Source organism: Prionailurus bengalensis, chromosome B2 (genome assembly GCF_016509475.1).
Source record: "Prionailurus bengalensis isolate Pbe53 chromosome B2, Fcat_Pben_1.1_paternal_pri, whole genome shotgun sequence".
Lineage (NCBI taxonomy): Eukaryota > Metazoa > Chordata > Mammalia > Carnivora > Felidae > Prionailurus > Prionailurus bengalensis.
The window spans coordinates 35838996-35861303 of record NC_057349.1 but is presented as its reverse complement, the minus strand read 5'-3'; the positions used below and the strand labels follow the sequence as shown (position 1 = coordinate 35861303).

Genomic DNA, 22308 nt, shown 5'->3' with positions numbered 1-22308 from the left:
ACAGAATATTTTCTTTAATCCTACCCACCACCTGTTCACATTAGTTTCTCTAGCCTTTACAGATGCGACCACCTCTCATATTTTGAGTAGAAAATAGTGACCACAGAACATCTTCATTCCTAATGACCACCACTCCACTTCCATTCACATTCCCCCATCATCATCCCCCTCACATTGCAGTCTTCCTCTTAACCACCTTCTGTGTCCTTCCTGCTCCAACTCAGCCCCAAATCTATTGTGATACATATCTATCCAGTGACTTTTAAAAACAAAACAAACACAGTCCATTCTTCCTAGTCCCTAGCTCCAACCGAAACAACATACCATGTAAGTAATGAAAACTATTCAGGTAAACCCAGGGGGCTTTCCACTAAGATCAGAATACCAAATCGCTAAATAGTTGAAAACCAAGGGTGAGAGAATGCAGTCTGTAGGGACATATACTTCCACTGAGCAGACTGTACATGGTTATCATTTTCTAAACTAATCCATACTGACACTGAGATCATAAACGCCTAAAGAGACTCACATATATACCATCCAATCTCCATACTTTCATTCGAGACCGTATTTTTATCATTTAAATCACAGCAACAGTTTCTTGATTAGATCCCACCCAATATGCACTGAAGAAAAATATTAGCCTTACCAATAAAAAAAAAAAAAAAAATACATGGTTTGAGTACCTCTCACTGGCAGTGGGGGGTGGAGAAGAGGGGTGACATGGAGACAGGGAGAGACAATTAATAGTGACTTACCCACAGAAACAAGGAATATAGGCCTCAAAGATTACATGAACACATCCCCCCAATCAACAAAAGTTCCCCTAACCAAACATTTCTGTGGATCAACATCAAGAACATTCCTTTATTTTTAAAGGTGAGTAGCACAGCTTTGTATTATTTCAAAAGACAAACTACAGGGGCGCCTGGGTGGCGCAGTCGGTTAAGCGTCCGACTTCAGCCAGGTCACGATCTCGCGGTCCGGGAGTTCAAGCCCCGCGTCAGACTCTGGGCTGATGGCTCAGAGCCTGGAGCCTGTTTCTGATTCTGTGTCTCCCTCTCTCTCTGCCCCTCCCCCGTTCATGCTCTGTCTCTCTCTGTCCCAAAAATAAATAAACGTTGAAAAAAAAAATTAAAAAAAAAAAGACAAACTACATAAACCTATGTAAAGTTATAAACTATGAGGATTTTATATACACGTGCAAAGTTTCATATGCAAACACACAAAGACTTGAAAAACCTGGTTTTCTGGATTTCAGTGGCATCTAAAGAAGAAAACAAATACCATCCATGCCTCCCCAAGGACAGAAACCTAGAAATAACAAAACTAGAAACAGTTCACGCTGAAATATACCACACCTGGGGCTCCTGGGTGGCTCAGTCAGTTAAGCATCTGACTTCTGCTCGGGGTCATAATCTCTTCGTTTGTGGGTTCAAGCCCCACGTTGGGCTCTGCACTGACAGTGCAGAGCCTGCTTGGGATGCTGTCTCCCTCCCTCCCTGTCCCCTGCTTGCTCTCCATCTTTCTTTCTCAAAAATAAATAAAAAAACATTAATTTTTTAAAAATGAAATATACCACACCTTCTCCCACCTCCAGCTTGTTTTTTATTATTTTTTGCCAGTTAATATACTTCTGGCCAGTTTAAGAATGACTGTATTATTCAACCCACTTTGTATCTCACTCATTACATTAAAAAAAATTCTTTCAGGCTATAACTTGCCAGCACATCTATTCATATACGGCACCGTAGAAATGGCTGAAAATTGAAAAAACAATGACCTAAATGAAATAGGCAGACTTTGAAAGCACAAATATGCTCAGCAAAGCCCTCCACCCCCACTGTGTTCTCCAAATTCCTGCCCCCACTCTTCCAGCTAGGTACTATAAGCTACAGAAACTTCACACTATGTTCAGAAATTCTACCAACATAAGCATGCGAGAGAAAATCAAATGCCTGGCATAAGAACCTGACTGCAGAAAGAATATTTGTGATACTTTTGAATGGTCAGAATACTTCTCCTTCCAAGAAGTGTGGCTGAGAGTGATTATTTTATATAAAGGCACTTCAACTTACCAATGTGTAAGAGTCCAAGAAATAGGTAAGACATCAACAATTGTTACTCCACACCATTCCACTTGAACAGAAAGAAATGAGGAAAGGCACTCCCCCCAAAGGTCCCAAGTGCATCACCAACCTCACTCTTTGCCAGGTCATTAATGAGGCGGCAATGCAGCTAACTAGAGCCTGTCCACAAATTAGAAACACAAAATGCTATGGCGTGGTCTGCTCCTATCCCCCTCACCCACCAATCACCCACAGCCAGGGTGATAGCAAACTCCATTAATGACCTCTCCCAGGACATTCTTCTGCCTTAATCACACCTGCCTATGATACAGGACATCTGGTACAGTTGAAGGAATTGATGTAATTAGTAGCCAGTACTGCACCTTCTTCCTACTGTATTCTTCCTTCCTCTGGTTAACAACTGCAGCCACAACTTCAGATGTCCGGCACTGCTTGCAATTCTGTCCCGTGGCCTCAAGGATGACAAGGCATTTTCGTTCATCTTGTACCATTCACTTAGCCTGGTTTTGCCCAATGCTGCTGGATATTCCGATACATTCCAAGTTTTTCTATACGTGGGAACTTGAATTTACCAGAAAATCCAATGCACTTATTCCCAATCACATTTCAAAAACTGCCATATGAGATTTACATTTGTAAAAATAAATATTCCTCCACAAAAGTCAGAGTCCAAGGTGAATACCTTCAAAAAGTCTCTCACTAAAAAGAAAAAAAAATTGATTCTCTATTAGCCCAACACTTCCCTGTATGGGTCTCTGAGGTTCCCAGTTTAATAGTGCTAAGAAAAGAGCAAAGATGATTGACTCAAAAGCTAACATGAAAAAAAAAATGTTCACATTATGGACTAACTTGTACTGACATTTTAATTCCCAAAACTGAGCAAAGGAGCACTTCCCGGTAATCTGAATTAACAATAGCATTGCTTCCCCCAATGAAAATAAAATGTTAGAGCTGGAAAGCAACTTAGAGCTAAATTAGACAAGTCCCTCATTTTCAGAAGACAAGAAAACAGGGGTCTGGAGAACTCACAAAATAAGCTTGAATGTCAATTATAGCTCAACAAAACTGAGGAGGAAAAACAAATAGGCTTGAAAATCCTGGCTGGCTGTCAGGTCAATGTTCTAGATGAGCACTGTCCAAAAGAACTTTCTGGGAGTTTGAAGTGTTCTATATATGTGTTCCCCAACAGGGTAGCCACTAGCTACTGAGCTAGTTAAATGCTACTTAAAAAGTAGCTACTGCAACTGAAGAACCGAAATTTTATTTAATTTTAATTAGTATGAATTTAAATTGCTATATGTAACTAGTAGCTACTGTATTGCACAGCACAATTCTAGAAGTTGTTCTCAGATTCTGGTTTTTAAAACTTCAAATGAAGCTGTTTAACCTCTCTTCTGCATTTAACACATACAGAAAATTTCTTCTTTATATCTAAAATATTTCATTCAGCAGCATAATCTTGTTATGTGGAGACCCAGCCCAGAACAAGATCAGCCTGTTTCTCAAAGCCCCTAGCAGAACTGAGTGACATTAGTGTCATCCACCCAGTTGGACTGAAGTCCCTCTTTCACCAACCATTCACACAAGTCCCACAAGCCTGACACTACCCAACAAGCCTGAATCTGGAAGATTTTTCAAGTGCCTCATTAAAATTATACAAGTGTTGGAATGTGACCAGTCACTTCCTACATGTGGCATTGTTGAGATACCTTTACCTTTCTTAAAAAAAAAAAAAAAAAAAAAAGGAATTTTTAACGTCAATCTTTATCTATGATTACTGTAGGATTCCAAAACTTCCCTTCAGTTTGCACACAACCTTTTTAGGATCTAATAAAAATCTAAATCATAGGGGGTGCCCAGGTGGCTCAGTTGGTTAGGACTTGGACTTCAGCTCAGGTCATGATCTCATGGTTCATGAGTTCGAGCCCCACATCAGGGCTCTGTGCCGACAGCTCAGAGCCTAGAGACTGCTTCAGATTCTGTGTCTCCCCCTCTGTCTGCCCCTCCCCTGCTCATGCTCTGTTTCTCTCTCCCTCAAAAATAAACATTAAAAAAAAACAAGATTTTAAAAAAAATCCAAATCCTATTAGTTCTCACTGTCTTAGTACTCTGCTCTCAGTAAATACTAAATATGCTTGGGTGTTTTTTTTTTAAGGACTTTATTCAGGGGCACCTGGGTGGCTCCGTCGGTTGAGCATCAACTCTTGATTTCAGCACAGGTCATGATCTCACAGTTTGTGAGACTCTATGCCGATAGCGCAGAGTCTGCTTGGGATTCTCTCTCTCTCTGCCTCTCCCTTCCCCAAAATAAATTAACAAAAATTAAAAAAAAAAAAAAAAAAAGATTTTATTCATTTCAAAAGATCCTTAGCCTTCTGATTTTTCTACCTAGGAAAAGGTTAGTCTGTGAAAATTAATGTTAACTTTAATACTATGAAGGATTAAGAAGAATTTTAGTCAAAACTTTTCAGTAGAACTTAAACTACTGGATTCTCCTTTTTAGGAGGAGGAGGGTGAATGGGAGAAGAGGATGATATCAAAAGAGCAGTATGTCCTATATGTTAACTGAATCTAACTTTAAAAAGCTATTGCTTCAAACCAAAGTAAACAAAGACCATGTTTTCCTTAACAAAAAAATAAATAAACTCCCTGTGTTCCGTCAAATCAAAGGGACAATTTCATGTTTTCTGAATACCCAAATATAATCAGGAAAATGGGGCAAGTAGACAAATGCACAGTGAATACTTCATTACATCACACTGCATCTTCAGGTGCACATAATACTGAAAGACACAAAGTAAAACTGCACAAATGAGCTGTTTTGTTTTTAAGGTAACGTTTAAGGGAATTTTATAATCGAGGGATAATTAGTGACATCACTGAAATAATCATTCTACTGATTAACTAGTAATTCATGCTGTGTTCACATGAACTTGAAAGCCCAGGTTAAGCTGGTTGAAGCGTGGCAACATGTTCTAAATTGGGAGACTGAGACTGAAGAACCAAGGGCCACACACTGTTCAGAACCAGGCACCCTAGCCAGATGACTCACAAAGTGACAGAAACAGGGTTCTACATCAATTCCCCAGCCTGGGATCAGGGCGGGGGGGTGGGGGGGGGGGGGGAGAGAAAGAGACAGATTTTATTCAACTAACTAGTCACACCTTGTTATTCCCAAAAGTGAAATGGAATAGAACAAATCATCTTTTATGTTCTATCAACTTTCTGCTAGTAACCTCTTCAGAAATGGAATATAGTTTGTGAGATTACTCTTCATCTCTGCCTAACCCCATCTTTATTTAAAATACATTATTATCTAGCAGATCTAGTTGGTGAAATAAAATGCTTCAACAGATCACAAAAATAAAATCCTAATAAAATCTATTTCCCTAAAGAAAATTCATCCATGTAACATTTATTTTATGACATGGTTCGTTAAGAAGAGCTTATTTTTTATCAAAAACAATGAATAGTTTACCAAATAAAACTCACATTTTTTTTTAATTTTTTTTAATGTTTATTTATTTTGGACAGAGAGAGAGAGAGAGAGACAGAGAGACAGAGCATGAGTGGGGGAGGGGCAGAGAGAGACAGAGACACAGAATCCGAAGCAGACTCCAGGCTCTGAGCTGTCAGCAGAGCCCGACGCGGGGCTTGAACTCACAGACCACGAGATCATGACCTGAGCTGAAGTCGGATGCTCAACCGACTGAGCCCCCCAGGTGCCCCTAAAACCCACATTTAAATGTTCCATTATTCCCAAAGAACAAGACTGAACGTTTGTCAACTATACTTTAAACTAATTTATGAAAGAAATAATAGTTCCCAAAGTTTCCATAATATTACAACAGATTGTCTCCAATTGTAAAAGCAAAATATCAGTACTTGATTTTTATACTTAGTAAGTAAAATTTGAAAAGTCCATTTTTTCTTACCTAATTATCTTTTTTTCTTATCCTATAATATAATCAGTACATTAGTGTCTTAAGTCTTCTCCCTCTCTCTTTTTTTAAAGTTTATTTTATTTATTTTGAGGGAGAGAGAGTCAGCAGGGTGGGGGCAGAGGGAGAGAGAGAGGGAGAATCCCAAGCAGGCTCCTCACTGTCAGCAGAAAGCCTGACTCAGGGCTCAATCCCACAAACTGCAAGATCATGACCTGAGATGAAACCAAGAGTTGGGCACTACAGAGCCACCCAGGCACCCCTCTTCTTCCTCTCTTTTTTAGAATATTTCTTTTTTTTTTTTCAACGTTTATTTATTTTTGGGACAGAGAGACAGAGCATGAACGGGGGAGGGGCAGAGAGAGAGGGAGACACAGAATCGGAAACAGGCTCCAGGCTCTGAGCCATCAGCCGAGAGCCTGACGCGGGGCTCGAACTCACGGACCCAGATATCGTGACCTGGCTGAAGTCGGACGCTTACCCGACTGCGCCACCCAGGCGCCCCTAGAATATTTCTAAGTCTGTTCTTTCAACACCGTTTGAAAATGCCTGTAAAGAATCTACGCGTTTCGGTACATTTTAAACGTCTAAACAACTTAAAATGCAACTTCAACTAGTAACACTTATACCCATATCATTTAAAAGTGCTTTTGTATATGTATATATTTCTAAAATACTATTTCTAAAATAATATTTTTATTATATTAAAATACTATTTCATTTCAGGTTTATTACAAACTAGTATGTTTTTCGCAGGGCTACGGAATGCCTAAAAATTAGCCAAGAAAATACTCACATTTCACTAAAAGTTTTAAGTTCATACCTCAGGGAAAAAAAACGGTTTATGATCATTAACTCTAAAAACATTGTACACACCACACAATTTTCAACTTTTGTAAAGAGGTAAATCTTCAACAATTTCCAAGGTAGCAAAGTTTCCCAGTGGAGAGATGGTCTCTCCGTAGAACAGTAACTTAATTCCATGCCCACAATTAAACAACATAAACCAAGAGGGAGAGAAGTAGAAACTTTCCTTATTCCAAATACTCACACGTTTGCATTGTGTGCTCCTCTTGTCATTCTACTTTCTAACTGTTGCATTCCCACAAAAAAGACCTCACAGCTCTCTTGTTTAAGCAAGCCCCACTGACTGGTGTCCTGACTGGACAATGCCAGGCAGCAAGTCTGGCAGCCTAAGTAACTAAAGAGCAATCTTAAAGGAACTGCCTTTAGTCTACTGGTGCCAGAATATTCTGCTAAGAGGCTCCTCTGCAAAGGGCTGTGGCTAGCTGACTTTACAGACCTATGGCTTCCACAGAATGCAATGCTGACTGAAGTTTTCAGGTAACACACTCACCTTCATTTTCATGAAAGAAAAAGGCACAAGATACCTACTGCATGGCTCTCACAGCTTTCTACTTTTCTCCATTCTGTCTAGCTACCACACAGGTGCAGGCCCCAATCATCCCTGGTCTGGGTTACTCCTCCTGATAAGACTTCTGTACCTCTAGTAATACCCCACGAACATAAAAACACCACATTCATATACACAACACACCCAGACCCCTCTCAACATCATCCAATCTTTCACGTTAAAGAAAATCACGCCACTACGTGTTCAAAGTTCTTCAATAGTTCCTGAGTGAACTCAAGATAAAAGTCCAAAGACCTAGGCATTACCTACAGAGCCCTACATCACCAACTGCTCTCACCATCTCACCCTCATCTCTAGCAAATTGCCCTTCACAACCTACCAGTCAACTCCAATGAACTTTTAAGTTCCTCAAATGTGGGGTGCTTTCTCTCACATCCAGGACTTCACCCATGCTATCCTCTCCACCTGAAAGAAACTCTTCTAATTCCATTCTCCCCTACCCTTCCTGCAGGCCCAGGCTGGTGTCACTTACTCCAGGCTACCTTCCTCTACCTCCACCTCAACTAGGTAAGCGCCCCTGCCATTACACCCTGTACCAATCCTAACATACTTTATTCTGACACTTTACTTCTGCTCCCAGAAGACGGGGCCAGTGCCCCCTTGTCCACCACCATTATACCAGAGACACTCAATTATTCGTTGAATATATTCAAGGTTACTTAATGAACATAGTATGAATGTGGCCCATACAGTAAGAAATACATGTTCGGTTCGGAGTCAGTCATGATAAAACTCTGCAGCAATATCATTACACTTTGGTATAGAATGCAAACTACACAGGTACCTACAAACTCCTTTAGAAAAGGTTAAAACATTACACATTAAAGAGAACACTTTTCAACATAAAAATATTAGTTTTGTGCTCACAACTCCTATCAGGCAAACTGCAGTTCATTAAAAAGGGCCAGATTGAAAGTATCAAAAAAGCAGGACGGACTGCTTATAGGTCAAGTATGATACCAGTTTCACTAATCCTCCCTGCAACTATCAAACTTTCTTGGCATTATTCAGAACTCTGCAGCCTAAAAGTAAAAGGCTATTCCATTTCCTTAGTTTCTATGTCTTGACATAAGTCTTTCGATAAGGGTTCTGCTCAAGATAATGGTCCCAAGGACAAACTTGTTGCCAGGAAACAAGCCTCTCTCTGATACATCCTGGGCATTAGTTGCCATTGGCAGCTACTTTCTTTGAGCCACATGTCTTCTTATGAGTTACAATCAGAGGCTTGTGACACCAGATTTTTCCAGGGCAGCAGATTGATGTCATAAACGTGATGGTACTAAGCACTCTGACGAGCTCACCAGCTCCACCCTACACTCACTGCATACAAGGGGCAAGTTATCCACCTCTCAAAGCCTCAATTTCCTCATCTATAGTGGGATAATGGTTGCACCTCCTAAGATTCTGTGGGAATGAGATTGTCCAGGAAAGCACTTAGCAGACAACCCAATTATTAGGAAGACTATAAAACCTAAAATATTTTCACATCTTCAAAACTTTTGCTAATACCATAACTTATTTTTGACTAACATCTTTCCACCAGGTATTTTTTTTAAGAAAAGGCAGAAAAGAGGACAAAATGAGAACCTATTTCTGTCACGACCTTTCAATTTGACAAATTCCACAGAAATCTACATTAAGATCCACTTTCTTTCTCTTCACTCCCAAAAATCCCAGACTTAATCTGTACTTCAACCATTCCTAACATCTGGGGGATAGCAAAAATAAAATACTTAAATACATCTTTCCAAAATGTTCTCACCAGAAATAATCATTTCGTTACTGCCTCTATACACTATGAAATATACTACGTCTTTGGAAAATAGAGGAAAAAGGGATCAATCACAAAAGTCCTTCAAAGTCTCCCAATTCCCCTACAATTAGAGTCATAAGGTAGGATGGAGGCACCTGTTAGGTAAGAGGGATGGTAATCCATAAAACTCCAAGTGTTAACAAGGAGAATTTAAAATGTAACTGTAGGTGAAAAAGTTAATTTCCCACCTCACAGTTTTTCACCCTAACAGGATGGTCAAGTAATAACGCAGGCTGGCCAATATAAATATTTTTATCATTAAAAAAAAAAAAAAATGGAGAGAGATGAATTTGAGCCAATTGAGCAAACTGGCTCTCAGGTTCCCAAGCCAGGTTGACTTGAGTTGGGTGTTTTGGGTTTTTGTTTTTTATTTTTTGGACAAGAAAATTTTACAGAACTCCCGAAATGTGTTTTAAATAAAGGGGAGACCTCCATATTCTTATAACTTTACCCTAGACTCGGCTCTGGGCTCGATTTTTAAAGATGGGTGACGTGTGAACAGCTTCCTAAAAGCAAATAGGGCACTGGGATATAATTTAGGAAGTGATGATGCAAGTCTCTGGGGGACAAGGAGGGAGGGGGAGGTGAAAAAGTCAGAGGAAATACCCTCCTGGTGCCTGGGCACCAACTCATACCAAGGCAGGGAGGGAGGGCTGGCCTCCACATGCCAAGGGAAGGGGCACCCCAGCTTCACCCGGAGGTGCCAACACCGCCCCCTCATCCCTCTCCGCTGCCCTGCCCCCCCTCACCAGTGGCCGGGGCGGCCCCTGTTGGCCCAAACCTCTGGCAGGAGAGTCCCAGAGGGTGGCAGTGCACCCGGGCCAGGGCCTTCTCTGCCCACCTCCAGCTCCCCACCCAGCGCCCCTCCCCGAGACTCGGCCCCTGCCCCCTCCCTGTTAGGCCCGGCTAGGGCCCAGCCCCCAGGGTTCCGGCCACCCCCGGCCCCGAGGCCTGCCCGGGCAGCCCCCGCGCCAGCGCCCCCAGCCCCCGCCCCCACCCCCACCCGGCCGGGCACTTACCCCCAGAAGCCGCAGGGACAGCGAGGCGGCAGGCTGGGCGCTTTGCTGCGCTCGCTCCCGGCGTCTCCCATGGTGCTCGGCGGCGGCGGAGCTCGGCGGCGGCAGCGGTGGTGGCGGCTGGGCCTGGGCCCCGCTTGAAGGAGGCGGCGGCGACTACGGCGGCGGCGTCGGGGGGCTCGGGGCGGGGGGAGGGGGAGGGAGCGGGCGCGCGGGCGGGCGCGAGTCCGAGGCTCCGAGCCGGGATTCCAGGCCGGTCAGCTGGAGGCGGGCCGCACCACTCGGCCTGCAGAGATGGGGGGGCCGGGGGAGGCGCGGAGAGGGAGGGTAGCTGAGGAGGAGGGGCGTGCGGGTGAACCGAGGACCGCGGGGGAGGAGGGAAGACCCGGCGCCCTCGGCAGCTCCCACCGCCGCTCGCAGCCAGAGCGATGTCCCGCGCGGCGGCGCTGGGAAGGACCTGAGGCCCCCGCCGGCTCTGGCGTAGCAGCGGCGGCTGTGAAGCCCCGGGCCTCGCTCGCTCCGTCACGCTCCCCTCCCCCGAAGGCTGCGCTGACCGGACAATGGCCGCTCCGCCCCCTCCCCTCCTCACACACCCCTCCTAAGGAGTCACAATGGTCTCGCCCGGGGGAGCCGCCGCCAAAGCCCAGCAGCTGATCAGCTGGGATCCGGGCGTGCCACTTTGTTCAGCCCCTCAAAGGAAGAGTACGGGGCTGTAGGCAAAGCCGAGAGCGTCGGGCTATCACCCGGCGACGGGCCTCTGAGGTTTTCATATTCTTGTAACTTTTAAAATCTGAGGCAAACTTACCTTCTCCCTGTCTGAAGAAGGGGAGCAGGTTTCTGAGTACCCTGGGGCACGTTACCTCCCCCCCAAACGCGAATGGTACGCCCCGAGCGGGAGGGGGAGGAGTAGATTAGTTGTTTAGGGTAAGTCGGGCCAGTCCCAGAGCGGCGGACGAGTGCTACGCATGCGCCCGGAGACCCCGTAACCGGGTACTGGGAGGGGCCAGAAGGGAGTGCTTCCAAATCCGGAAGTGGGTCTCTCTCTTCCCGGGGTTGCGGGGGTCTTTAGCTGCTGGGAGGTCTACCAACCGGCTGCTGCTCCCGGCTATGGGCGAAGCCAGGGGCCATTTCTCCACTAACTGCCAATCCCCTAGAAATCTGTCTTCCCAGTCCCCCCACACCCGACCCACTCTTCCAGTTCCACCCGGAGAACTGGTCTCTTCTTGGCAGTAATGAACTTAAGGGAAATGTCCCTCCCCTCCTCCGCCCCAGGAAGGGCGGGGTGCGGGAGGGTAGTGTCTCTGTGAAGTTCCTAGCTCCTCCTCCCCTTTCGGTGCCCCCAGCCTCAGAGACACAAGTTCACTCCCGATACCCAGACTAAAAGAGCCTCTTTTTTTTCTAGAGTGGACATGTTTGGTTTGGGGAGGGGACCTATGGCCGAATCAGTGGTGAAAATTAACGTAAGCAAAGAAGTTCGAGCCACCAAAAAATAAGCCTTTAGCGCTTCTTGTCTTTCATCTTGAACTCATTCTGCGTTCCAGCCAATCGTGAGCAGAAGGCGATTGCAGATGGCAAATGTCAACGCGGAGGAAACTTCCACCATATCTACTGGAGAGGTGACCCCCACAGCTGAGACCCTTGTTGGCGAACTTCGAAGGTCACTGCTACTTCCGGAAGGCTTCCTGGCTCTTAGAAAAGGCAGCTGTGTACCCCCGATTCGGCAAGAATACGAGACCGTCAGAGGATATTACCTAGATTAATTTTATTGTCAAATGTTATTATTTCTATATCTACCATTATGTCTGTGCATGCTCTGTGGACTTGTTGACATTTATGTCGCTTCTTTTGGCCTCTAAAGAGCAAGGATCACATTTAGCTTAGCATCTTCTAAAAGATGCTGTGGATGATAAAGACAAATGATTGCAAAAATCAAGTTCTTTACAGCCAATGCACTTCCAAAAGTGAGTGCTGATTTTCGTAATATTTAGTTTCGACTTTGTGCATTTGCACAAGCCTTCAATAAGTAGTTATGTCAAAAGTCCATTGAGTGGATGAAGCCATACAGCCATACAGCTAGGTGCTTTCATTGGACTCACATTGCCCTTAAATCTTCACTTAAACTAACATAAAATTGCCACATTCTTAAAAGACTTATAGCTTTTGAGTTTAACAGACCAAGATTAAGTGGGACTCTCTCTCTATTGGCATTTTGATGGTCTTTTGTATATGGAAAAAGAAAACCTAAAACCAAAAGGAAAATTTAATATAAACTGTGATTGTCATCTTACAAACTGCTTGCCTACCTGTCTGCTTGCCAGTTATTCATTTTAACAAGCATTGACTGACTACCAAGATGTGCACAAAATTTTCTAAGGCCTTATCCCTCCTGTTACCCTCTGCCCCACTGCTCTTCCTCTCTCTTGCCCAGGACACTACTCCTGCCCATTCAGGCATATGTTATCTCTTCAATGCCTTGCCTTTGCTCACAAGGCAGAATTAGTCCCTCCTTCCTCTGCCCACATAATCTCCATTATAGGACCAAGAAATATACATATTTGTCTCCTACCACAAAACCTAACTCCAAAAGGTTTGGCTGATAGAAATAGCTGCTAAGTACTCAACGCAGTGGGGATACAAGATGCTCAGAAGGTATCACCTAGATTAATTTTATTAGCAAATATTATTTTATTTCTATAAATGCCATTCTGTTTGTACATTATCTGTATACTTGTAGCATCCACAAATCACCATGGGATTGAAGCCAACTCAATCCATGTTTACTGAATGGAAGAGCTTATTTGATAAGAAGCCACTCTTAGTCAAGCCTCTTGTATCTGCAAGGAACAGAAACCCACTGAAACTTCATGCAAAAATTAATTAATTGATTAATAGGGGCACCTGGGTGGCTCAGTGGTTGAGCTTCCAAATCTTGATTTTAGCTCAGGTCATGATCTCATGGTTTGTGGGTTCGAACCCACTCTGGATCCTCTCTCTCTGTCCCTCCCTTGCTCATGCTCTCTTTCTCTCAAAATAAAATAAACTTTTTAAAAAATTAATGAATTAATAATAATTTATTGAAGGAAATAATCTTTTTTTTCTTTCAACGTTTATTTATTTATTTTTTGGGGGGGGGGGGGGACAGAGAGAGACAGAGCATGAACGGGGGAGAGGCAGAGAGAGAGGGAGACACAGAATCGGAAACAGGCTCCAGGCTCTGAGCCATCAGCCCAGAGCCCGACGCGGGGCTCGAACTCACGGACCGCGAGATCGTGACCTGGCTGAAGTCGGACGCTTAACCGACTGCGCCACCCAGGCGCCCCTGAAGGAAATAATCTTAAAGAACCCAAGAGCACAAAGAGCAAATAGATTTCATGAAGGACTGGAAGAGGGATCTAAAATACTAACAGAAGCCACGTAGCTAGTTTCTCATCTCTTTTTCTCTCTGGTCACACATTCTTCCATCTCTTTCACTCTATAGAACTGCTTCATTCTTCTCTGCAGACCTGCTTCCACTGCTTCTCTGGGAATACAGTGGAACATGACTATCCGAGCTCGCCTAGCCTCACCTCAAGAACCAACAGAAATTAATTAATTATCTATGAATCCCAGTTCTCAAGGGAAAGAACCTCACTGGTCAAACTTACGTCAGGTTGTCTATTCTTGATAGGATAACTTTGAGCCAGTCAAGGCTTTTTGTTTTGTAACGCAAACATGACTGTCCGAGGTTCATCCTTGTAGCCTGTGGTTCTCAAAGGTCAGTTATGTTCTTGGCAAAGATTCCAAAATGTATCTAACACAGACCAAAAAAGGAGTAAATTACAGCCTGAAATCAAAAAGCATAAAGAAGAGTGGACATGTTCAAGAAACTGACTCCTATTTAAACTATTTCAGGCCTGGGGCACCTGGCTGGCTTAGTTGGTAGAGCATGCAACTCATTAATCTCAGAGTCATGAGTTCAAGCCCCACATTTGCTTAAAAAAAAATTTAGGGGCGCCTGGGTGGCTCAATCGGTTGAACGTCTGATTTTGGCCTAGGTCACAATCTCAAAGTTTGTGGGTTCAAGCCCAGCATCCAGCTGTACACTGGCAGTGTGGAGCGTGCTTGAATCCTCTCTCCTCTCTCTCTGCCCCTCTCCTGCTCTTTCGCATTCTCTCTCTCTCTCTCTCTCTCAAAATAGATAAACGTTAAAAAAATGTTTTTAGGGGAACCTGGGTGGCTCAGTCGGTTAAGCATCCGACTTCAACTAGGTCATGATCTCGTCTGTGAGTTCAAGCCCTGCGTCGGGCTCTGGGCTGATGGCTCGGAGCCTGGAGCCTGCTTCAGGTTCTGTGTCTCCCTCTCTTTCTGCCCCTCCCCTGTTCATGCTCCGTCTCTCTCTGTCTCAAAAATAAATAAACGTTAAAAAAAATTTTTTTAATGTTTTTAATTTTTAAGTAAAAATAAAAATAAATACCAAAAAATAAAAAAAAATTATTAAAAAAAAACTGTTTCAGGCCTAAAATTAAATGGCATTCCCTCAAAGAAGCTTTCATTGACCACCCCCTATCCCCACTTAAAATTATATTACCCTATTTTTATCTTCTGTGGCACCCTTTTCCTTTGTAGAACCTATCACAGTTTATAATTAAATATTTATTCATGTTTTCTCTCCAAAGATCGTGTCTGTCTTGTTCACCATTATTTATACAATGCCCGGGACACATTTGGTAGACATTAATAAATATTTGTTGACCAACAACAACAAAAAATAATATGAAACCCATATGTGAATTGGCACCCTATTCAGACTATCCTGGGGAAATGTGTACCACATACCTTCCCTATAAGACACTGAAACTCACTGCAAGCTTTTTCATCACACAAAATGAGACCCAGTATTCATTTGCTCCCTCTTATGTTCCTAGCTGGCTAACTTTTCACCCTTCGTTCCCAAGGTTTCTATCGGAAAAGCCCTTGAACCAGTTCCTATAACATGCCCACTTAGTTGGCTGAATGCTCAGAGAGAACATAAAATTTCAGGGCATCATCAAATTAGGGGACCAAAGTGTGGGGGTAATTGTCAGAAGTGCTTTTGTCATAATTGTCTTGACTATTTTCTAGTGTAGATTACGTTCCAGATGAGCCTGTGATGTGACTCTTGGGAGTAGTTTGCAATCACCATTGGCCTAAAAGGAGCCATCTACGTGCTCAGTAGGGTCTAGTAAAGGATAATATTAATGCTTCAGCAGCCAGAGCTCTTGAAGTAGCAACTGAGGTTGTATGGGAAAGAGCCAGGTATGACTCAAGGGCATGGGCTCACAAGGGCTGCTTTCTTAGTAATACTGAGTCCAAAGACCTTAACCCTGCAAGAGACAGCCAAAAAGGAGACACTCGTGGAGACCTGAGAGAAAACAGATGGTCCTCTAACTCAGATTCTAATTCTTACCCCACAACTCTAACTCCCAGGTCCAACCCTTCCATCATTAGAATTCATTCTACCTTGGTATTAGCCCCAATGTCCATTCTACACTCTAGCCTCCGTCTTAATCCTAATCCTAACATGATCTGGAAAAATTAATCCTAGATTTCAGACCTAATCCCAACCTTAATTCTGTGAGCTTAACAAAGGCTCCTTGCCTTGCCACTGAGTTATTTTCCTCAGTTCCTCTCTCTTATGTCCCTTGACCCTGACCCACTCCTGGGAACAGAGAATCCTATAACACTCTGGCCCCCCAGGCAGAATGGGAGCCAGTTTTAATAATCCTAAAAAAAGAAAAGGGCCTTGGGCTGCTAAGAAAGAGAAAATGGGGCATTTCTCACCTGCACGGGAGGCAGCAACCATGCCCAGTCACAACATGTCCTGTTTGCCTAATTCAGACTGCCCAGCCCTCTGAAAGTCCAGAAAAGATGCAATCCGAGTTACCTGTGTAGACTGAGGAATGTGTGACATAGCTGGCCAAGAGAAGAAGATCTGAGACCTTTCTGCAAAATGATAGGGTTAGATTAGATGAATGTCTTTCAAAACACATTCTAAGTAAGAATTCTGGTTTCTGCGTTCCTCCCACACTAGGATTTGGTTCTCCAAAAGGGGAAAAAAAAACAACTTTTTTTTTAAAAGTCACTGAACTAGACCCTCTCTAAGGTTTCTTCTGGCCCCGGAGTTTTCTGATATGCAGTTGATTCTTTTAGTCACTTACGGTCCACTTGGCAAGGATAAACTCTCAGAGCCAGGGGAAAAGAAGAGCAACCAAGCATACCATCTTCAGCCCTTCTCAGGAAACTAAAAATAAATTAAATAAAATGAAGAGTGCAATGGAGAAGAGAGGGGAGGGGAGGGGAGGAGAAAACGCTGCCATTTCACGTCTCATGTTCCCATGTTCATGAAGCAATTGCTGATTTCCCTGCTGCTCACACCCATCTTGGTGTGAAATTTGATTTTACTGACTTTTAAATTTCTTTTCAAGAATGGAAATACTGTTTTTCCCTGAAATAGTTGACCTTTGTGAGGAAAATTTTTCAAATAATAAGAACGCAAAAGCCCTCCCTAATATCACTTCCTAGAGAGACCCTTTGTTGACAGTTTGTTATGTAGCCCTCCAGGCTTTTCATTTATATATTGTTATATAAACGGGGTCATGTAACACAGTATACTCTAGCCGATTATTTTTAACTTAGAAATATGTCGTGAACGGGGTACCTGGGTGGCTCAGTCGGTAAACGTCCAACTTTGGCTCAGGTCATGATCTCCCAGTTCATGACTTTGAGCCCCACATCGGGCTCTGTGTTGACAGCTCAGAGCCTGGAGCCTGGTTCATTCTGTGTCTCCCCCTCTCTGCCCCTTCCCCACTTGCTCTCTGTCTCTCTCTCTCTCTCTGTCTTTCTCTCAAAAATAAACATTAAAAATACATACATACATACATACATACATACATACATAAATACATAAATAAATAAGAAAAACGTCCTGGACATCTTCCATATTCATGCATGTAGCTTGGCAGTATTGTCTTCTTGCTAATTATTAGGGTTCTCCGGATGGTTAAGATATATATGAAACCATATACATGTATACATATACATATATATGTATGTGTGTGTATATATATATTATATATATATAGAGAGAGAGAGAGAGAGAGAGACAGAAGGAGAGAGAGAGAGAGAATACAGTGGACCCTGAACAACACAGGTTTGAACTATGCAGGTCCACTTACATGAGGATTTTTAAAAATAACTATAAATGAATTCTCTCTTTCTTATGATTTTCTTAACAGCATTTTCTTTTCTCTAGCTTACTTTATTGTAAGAATACAGTATATAATACATATAACATACAAAATATATTTTAACCAATTGTTTATGTTACTGGTAAGTCAATAGTATGCTACAAGTAGTTAAGTTTTGGGGGAGTCAAAATTTTTGACTCAGTGGGGAGGCGGTCAGTGTTCCTAACCATCCCCCCCACGTTGTTCAAGGGTCACCTGCATAACCACGTATATGAGGTTTATTTCTATGTGTTTATAATATATATGAGTTTTATTATAAGGAATTGGCTCATGCAATTATGGAGGCTGAGAAGTCCCAAGAACTGCCGTTTGGTCTCCTGAGAACCAGGAGCCAATGGTTAGAAGTTCCAGCGTGAGTCTGAAGACAGGAGAAGACTGATGTTCAGCTAAAGTCCATTAGGCAGAAAGCAAATTCTTGCTCAGCCTTTTGATCTACTCACTCCTTTAACAAGTTGGATGGGGCCGGCCTACACTGGGGAGGAAAATCTGCTTTAATCAGTCCACTGATTCAAATGTTAATTTCATCCAGAAAACCCCCTCCCAGACACACTCCGAATGTTTAACCAGATAGCTGGGTACTCCATGGCCTAATCAAGTTGGCACATAATATTAACCCATCACACTATAAATCATGGGCTCCAGAGTCAAAATGACTATATTTGAATCTGGCTTTTACCACCTTCCAGCTCTGAGACTTTAGGGAAGTTACAGAGCCTATCTGTGCTTCAGTTTCCTCATCTGTTACAGGAGGCATCTGTAGTGGTCTGTGCTTATCATCTGCCCATTTTCTTTTTGGTGGCCCTACTTCTCCTGCTCCCAGGCCTCCTCAGAGATGTACGGATAACTAGCTTTAGTCAGGGAGTGCTATCTGGACTTTGCAGTTACATGGACCAATAAATTCCTTTTTTTTTCTTCCTAAGCTAATTTGGGTTAGGTTTCAGTATGCTTCAATGAGAAGAAAAGTCCTGACTATGCATGATAGTATTTACCTATGTGATAAGTTTATTGTGAGTGTTAAATTATATAATCCATGAAGAAAATCATAGCATAGTATGTAGCTGACAGTATAAGCTCAATAAACATTCACTATTATTGTTCATTTATTTTTAATGGCTACTGACCACTCTGTTGTATGGATAAACCATTTAATGTATCTCCTTTTGATTAATTTATCCTATCATTCATTCATTTATTCATTCAGCAGATACTTTTGGAGCACCTACTATGTGTTAGGCACTGTTTTAGGCATTAAGGATACAGTGGTGAGTGAGACAGATAAGGTTCCCTACTCTAGTGGTACTTATCCTCTAGTGGAGGCAGACAATTAAAAAGTTTTCATGAATGTCTTAAAGGACAGTAATGTCCAGATTTCCACATTTATAAAAAATCTTACAGTGAACATTTGCTTGTTTGTCCTTTTAGTGTCTTGGATACATTTTTTTAGAAAAAGAATCAGGGGCACCTGGGTGGCTCAGTTGATTAAGCATCTGACTCTTGACCTCAGCTCACGTCATGATCTCACTGTTTGTGGGATGAAGTCCCTCATCGGGCTTCGTGCTAACAGCACAGAGCCTGCTTGGGATCTCTCTCTCTCTCTCTCTCTCTCTCTCTCTCTACTCCTCTCCCGCTCAGACATGCACTCTTATCTCTCTCTCAAAATTAATAAACATTAAAAAAAAAAAGAAAATGAAAAAGAATTGCAATACCATTTGTTATGTATGGCCAAACTTTCCTCCAGAAAGGTTGTACGAATTTACAATCCCTTCACCAGTGAATGAGAAGGCTGTTTTCCCCACACCTCAGTAGCCTTGGGATACCATTACTCTTTTTAATCATTGCCAGAGTAAAAGGTAAAAAATAGCACCTAATGGATGTTTTAATTTGCATTTTTTGGTTATTAATGAGGTCCAGAGTGTATGTGTGTGTATATATATAATATATATATATATATATATTATATATATAATATATATATATAATATATGTAATTTATATATATATATATTGAGGGCACCTGGGTGGCTCAGTTCATTAAGCATCTGACCCTTGATTTCACTCAGGTCATGATCTCTCAGTTCATGAGATTGAGCCCCATGTCAGGCTCTATGCTGACAGCACACAGCCTGCTTGGGATTTTCTGTCTCCCTTTCTCTCTCTGCCCCTCCTCTGCTTGCTCTCTCTCTCTCTCTCTCTCTCTCTCAAAATAAGTAAATATTTAAAAAAATTTTTTTAATAATATTAGCCTTTTGTCATATGTACCACAAATTGTTTCTTTATCTCTTAGCTGTATCTAGGCTTTTGACTCTGAAGAGTCTAAAATGCAGGGGGACTATGTGAATTACCTCTCGCTAATGTTTGAATTGCCAACATGGCACTTTTTTGTTAAAGCCTCTAGGTTGCTACTTAAAGGTTAAAAAAAGAAGATGAGAGAAGCATAGGGGAAAACACAGGAAATTGCAGGAGATGGGGGGCAAGCAGGGAGAGAACCCCATCCTCTCAGCCTACCCAACTCTGCCTCATCTCAGGCAGGCTCAGCTATGAGGCAAATGGCCAAGGCCTCTATAGGTCAGCTCAGACCCTGGGCCAGGCCTGAGCTCCCTGGGGTGAATCACCCACGACATATATCTCAGCCTTCCTGATATTCTATGTATAAGTAGAAAGGCCACCAGAAGCTGTGGCCCTATAGTTCTGTCAGCCCCCAGGGACTGGCCTGAATTTCTCATCAAGTCACTTGCTCAGGTCTGCAGAGGTAATTTCTAGGAGTGAATGATACCACATGTGGCCAGGCTGGGCTTCGAGAACTGACCCAATGAGAAGAACTAAGGCTACATGAGGAAGGGGGGAAATAGTTAGAAAAAAAGGGTTAGAATTCATGTTTAGGATGAAATTAGGGAGGGAGCCAGAGTTGGAAGAATTGGGCTAGGGAGTCAGAGGAAGCAGAATTGGTGGCTCAGGGACATGTTTGTGACTGGGCAAGAGGTTTAGCTGTCCAGGATAGGGCTGAAAGGCTAAGGCTGGTGTCTTCGTCTAGATCCTCCACCAGAAGCTGACCCTTAGAGATCAGGAGGTGGAAAGAATACTTGTAGGGATGGCAAGGTGGCCAATAAAGGGTGTGTCATCAAGCCATCTGTCCCTGGGGGTGACCAGAGCTCAGTGACTAGTCCTGTGAGTGCCGTGCAGAGTCACACCTTGAAGTTACCCCAGCTGAGGGATGAGGGAACTGAGTATTTATACATCTGCTTCTGTTCGCGGTTGATGGCTGCTCTCGGCACTTCAGCCCATCTTTTTCTGGCAGAGCAGCCTTCCCTGGTTTCAGAGAAAGCCCTCAGGCAGAGAGGTGCAGGGACAGGCCGCTCGAAATTAGTGGGATCACTCTGAAGTGTTAAGGCCCCAGGGACTATGAATGAGACACCCACAGAGTCTGCTATACCTGGGAACAGTTTGGGGTGCGTGCATATTTGGTATAAAATCATGCAGGGATTTCTTCCTAGCGTGATTAATTAAGGAAGGCTGAATGCCTTCTGATTAGTAGGAGCTAGGGAGGAGAGACAAGGTTAAAATTGAGATTAGAAGGTTAGGGTTCTGTTAAGGGCACTCAGAGAGGCTACTCATCCCTCCTGAAGTTACACAGCTAATAGGTGGTGAGCCGGGGCAGGATTGCAGCCTGGGCTGTGTTACTCCAAAGCCCATTAAGAAGCAGAGTGCAGGATAGCCTGGTGAAGAGAGGGAGGTATCCACAGGATCCTTGCCGCCTGGGCTCCTTCCCCAGCAGCCAGGGAGTGGGGCTAGGAGGAGGCTGTGCAGATGCCATCTGTTATCTTGGCTCCACTGCCTGGCAACTGCCCGCCTATGTCTGTTCTCTGCTCCGGAGGAGGATGCATTCCTCCATGGCCCATCGGGCAGGATGAGGAGCCGTGCCCTCGCCAGGGCTGTACCACATGATGGATTCAATGATTATGAGTTTCTGATGTGGAGGCTGCTCAGTCATGGAGCAGACCCAATCCCATCTGGTGTGTCTTTCTTGAAAGAGCTGCTAGAAGGAAAAATCTGCATACTACTCACGCTGTTAGGAGCGTATGCGTGTACACACAGGTACAGGTGGGCATACGCAGGTGTGAACTTCTGTGTGTGTATGCGCACACATGTGTGTGCACAGGTGTGATGTGGATACTTGGAGTGCAAAACCATTGTGGTTCTATTTCTCAGAGATCATTTAGCAAACAAGTCATTGATTAATAATGCTACCATTTTTGAGTACTCTCCATATGCCAGTAACTGTGGTGGGTGCTCTACACCCATTGGTTATTGTAGTTAGCAGAAACTTTATAGCTGCCATGCAAGAGAAATTTTATCTTCCTCATCCTGCAGATGAAGAAACCAAAGTTCTCACGGCTAAATGAGCTGCCCAAGGACTTCTTTTTAGAGCCAGGATTTGAGACCATGTCTGTGATTTCAAAGTACATGGTATTTAAAAAAGAATTTTAATGTTTATTTTTGAGAGAGAGAGAGAGAGAGAGACAAACAGCATGAGTGGGGGAGGGGGGCAGAGAGAGAGGGAGACACAGAATCTGAAGCAGGCTCCAGGCCCTGTGCTGTCAGCACAGAGCCTGATGAGGGGCTTGAACCCACAAACTGTGAGACAATGACCTGAGCCAAAGTCAGACGCTCAACCAACTGAGCCACCCAGGTGCCCCAAAGTGCATATATTTAATTTCCATCTCCTCCCAAATCTCAGAATAAGAATGAAC

The 22308-nt window shown here is 43.4% G+C and overlaps 1 protein-coding gene and 1 long non-coding RNA gene across 7 annotated transcripts in view; one reads left to right on the top strand and one right to left on the bottom strand.

The window, feature by feature from the left end:
• Window positions 1–11210, bottom strand: part of ZFAND3 (zinc finger AN1-type containing 3) — a 327707-nt gene extending 316497 nt beyond the window's left edge. For 3 of the 5 annotated variants that reach the window (XM_043591295.1, XM_043591298.1, XM_043591299.1), the window contains exon 1: window positions 10299–10852. In XM_043591295.1, the coding sequence (XP_043447230.1) occupies window positions 10299–10369 (71 nt within the window). In that variant the 5' untranslated portion in view covers window positions 10370–10852. Of the gene's footprint in view, window positions 1–10298; window positions 10853–11100 lie in introns of those variants that run through there. The other 2 variants (XM_043591297.1, XM_043591296.1) reach the window with 2 other exon arrangements.
• Window positions 11061–12589, top strand: LOC122489469. Of its 2 annotated transcripts, none has more exons than XR_006298920.1 (2): window positions 11061–11175; window positions 11698–12589. It is a non-coding gene; the product is annotated as an uncharacterized LOC122489469 (long non-coding RNA). The 2 variants fall into 2 exon arrangements; XR_006298919.1 differs by lacking the exon at window positions 11061–11175 and adding an exon at window positions 11206–11285.
• The last annotated feature ends 9719 nt before the right edge of the window (window positions 12590–22308 follow it).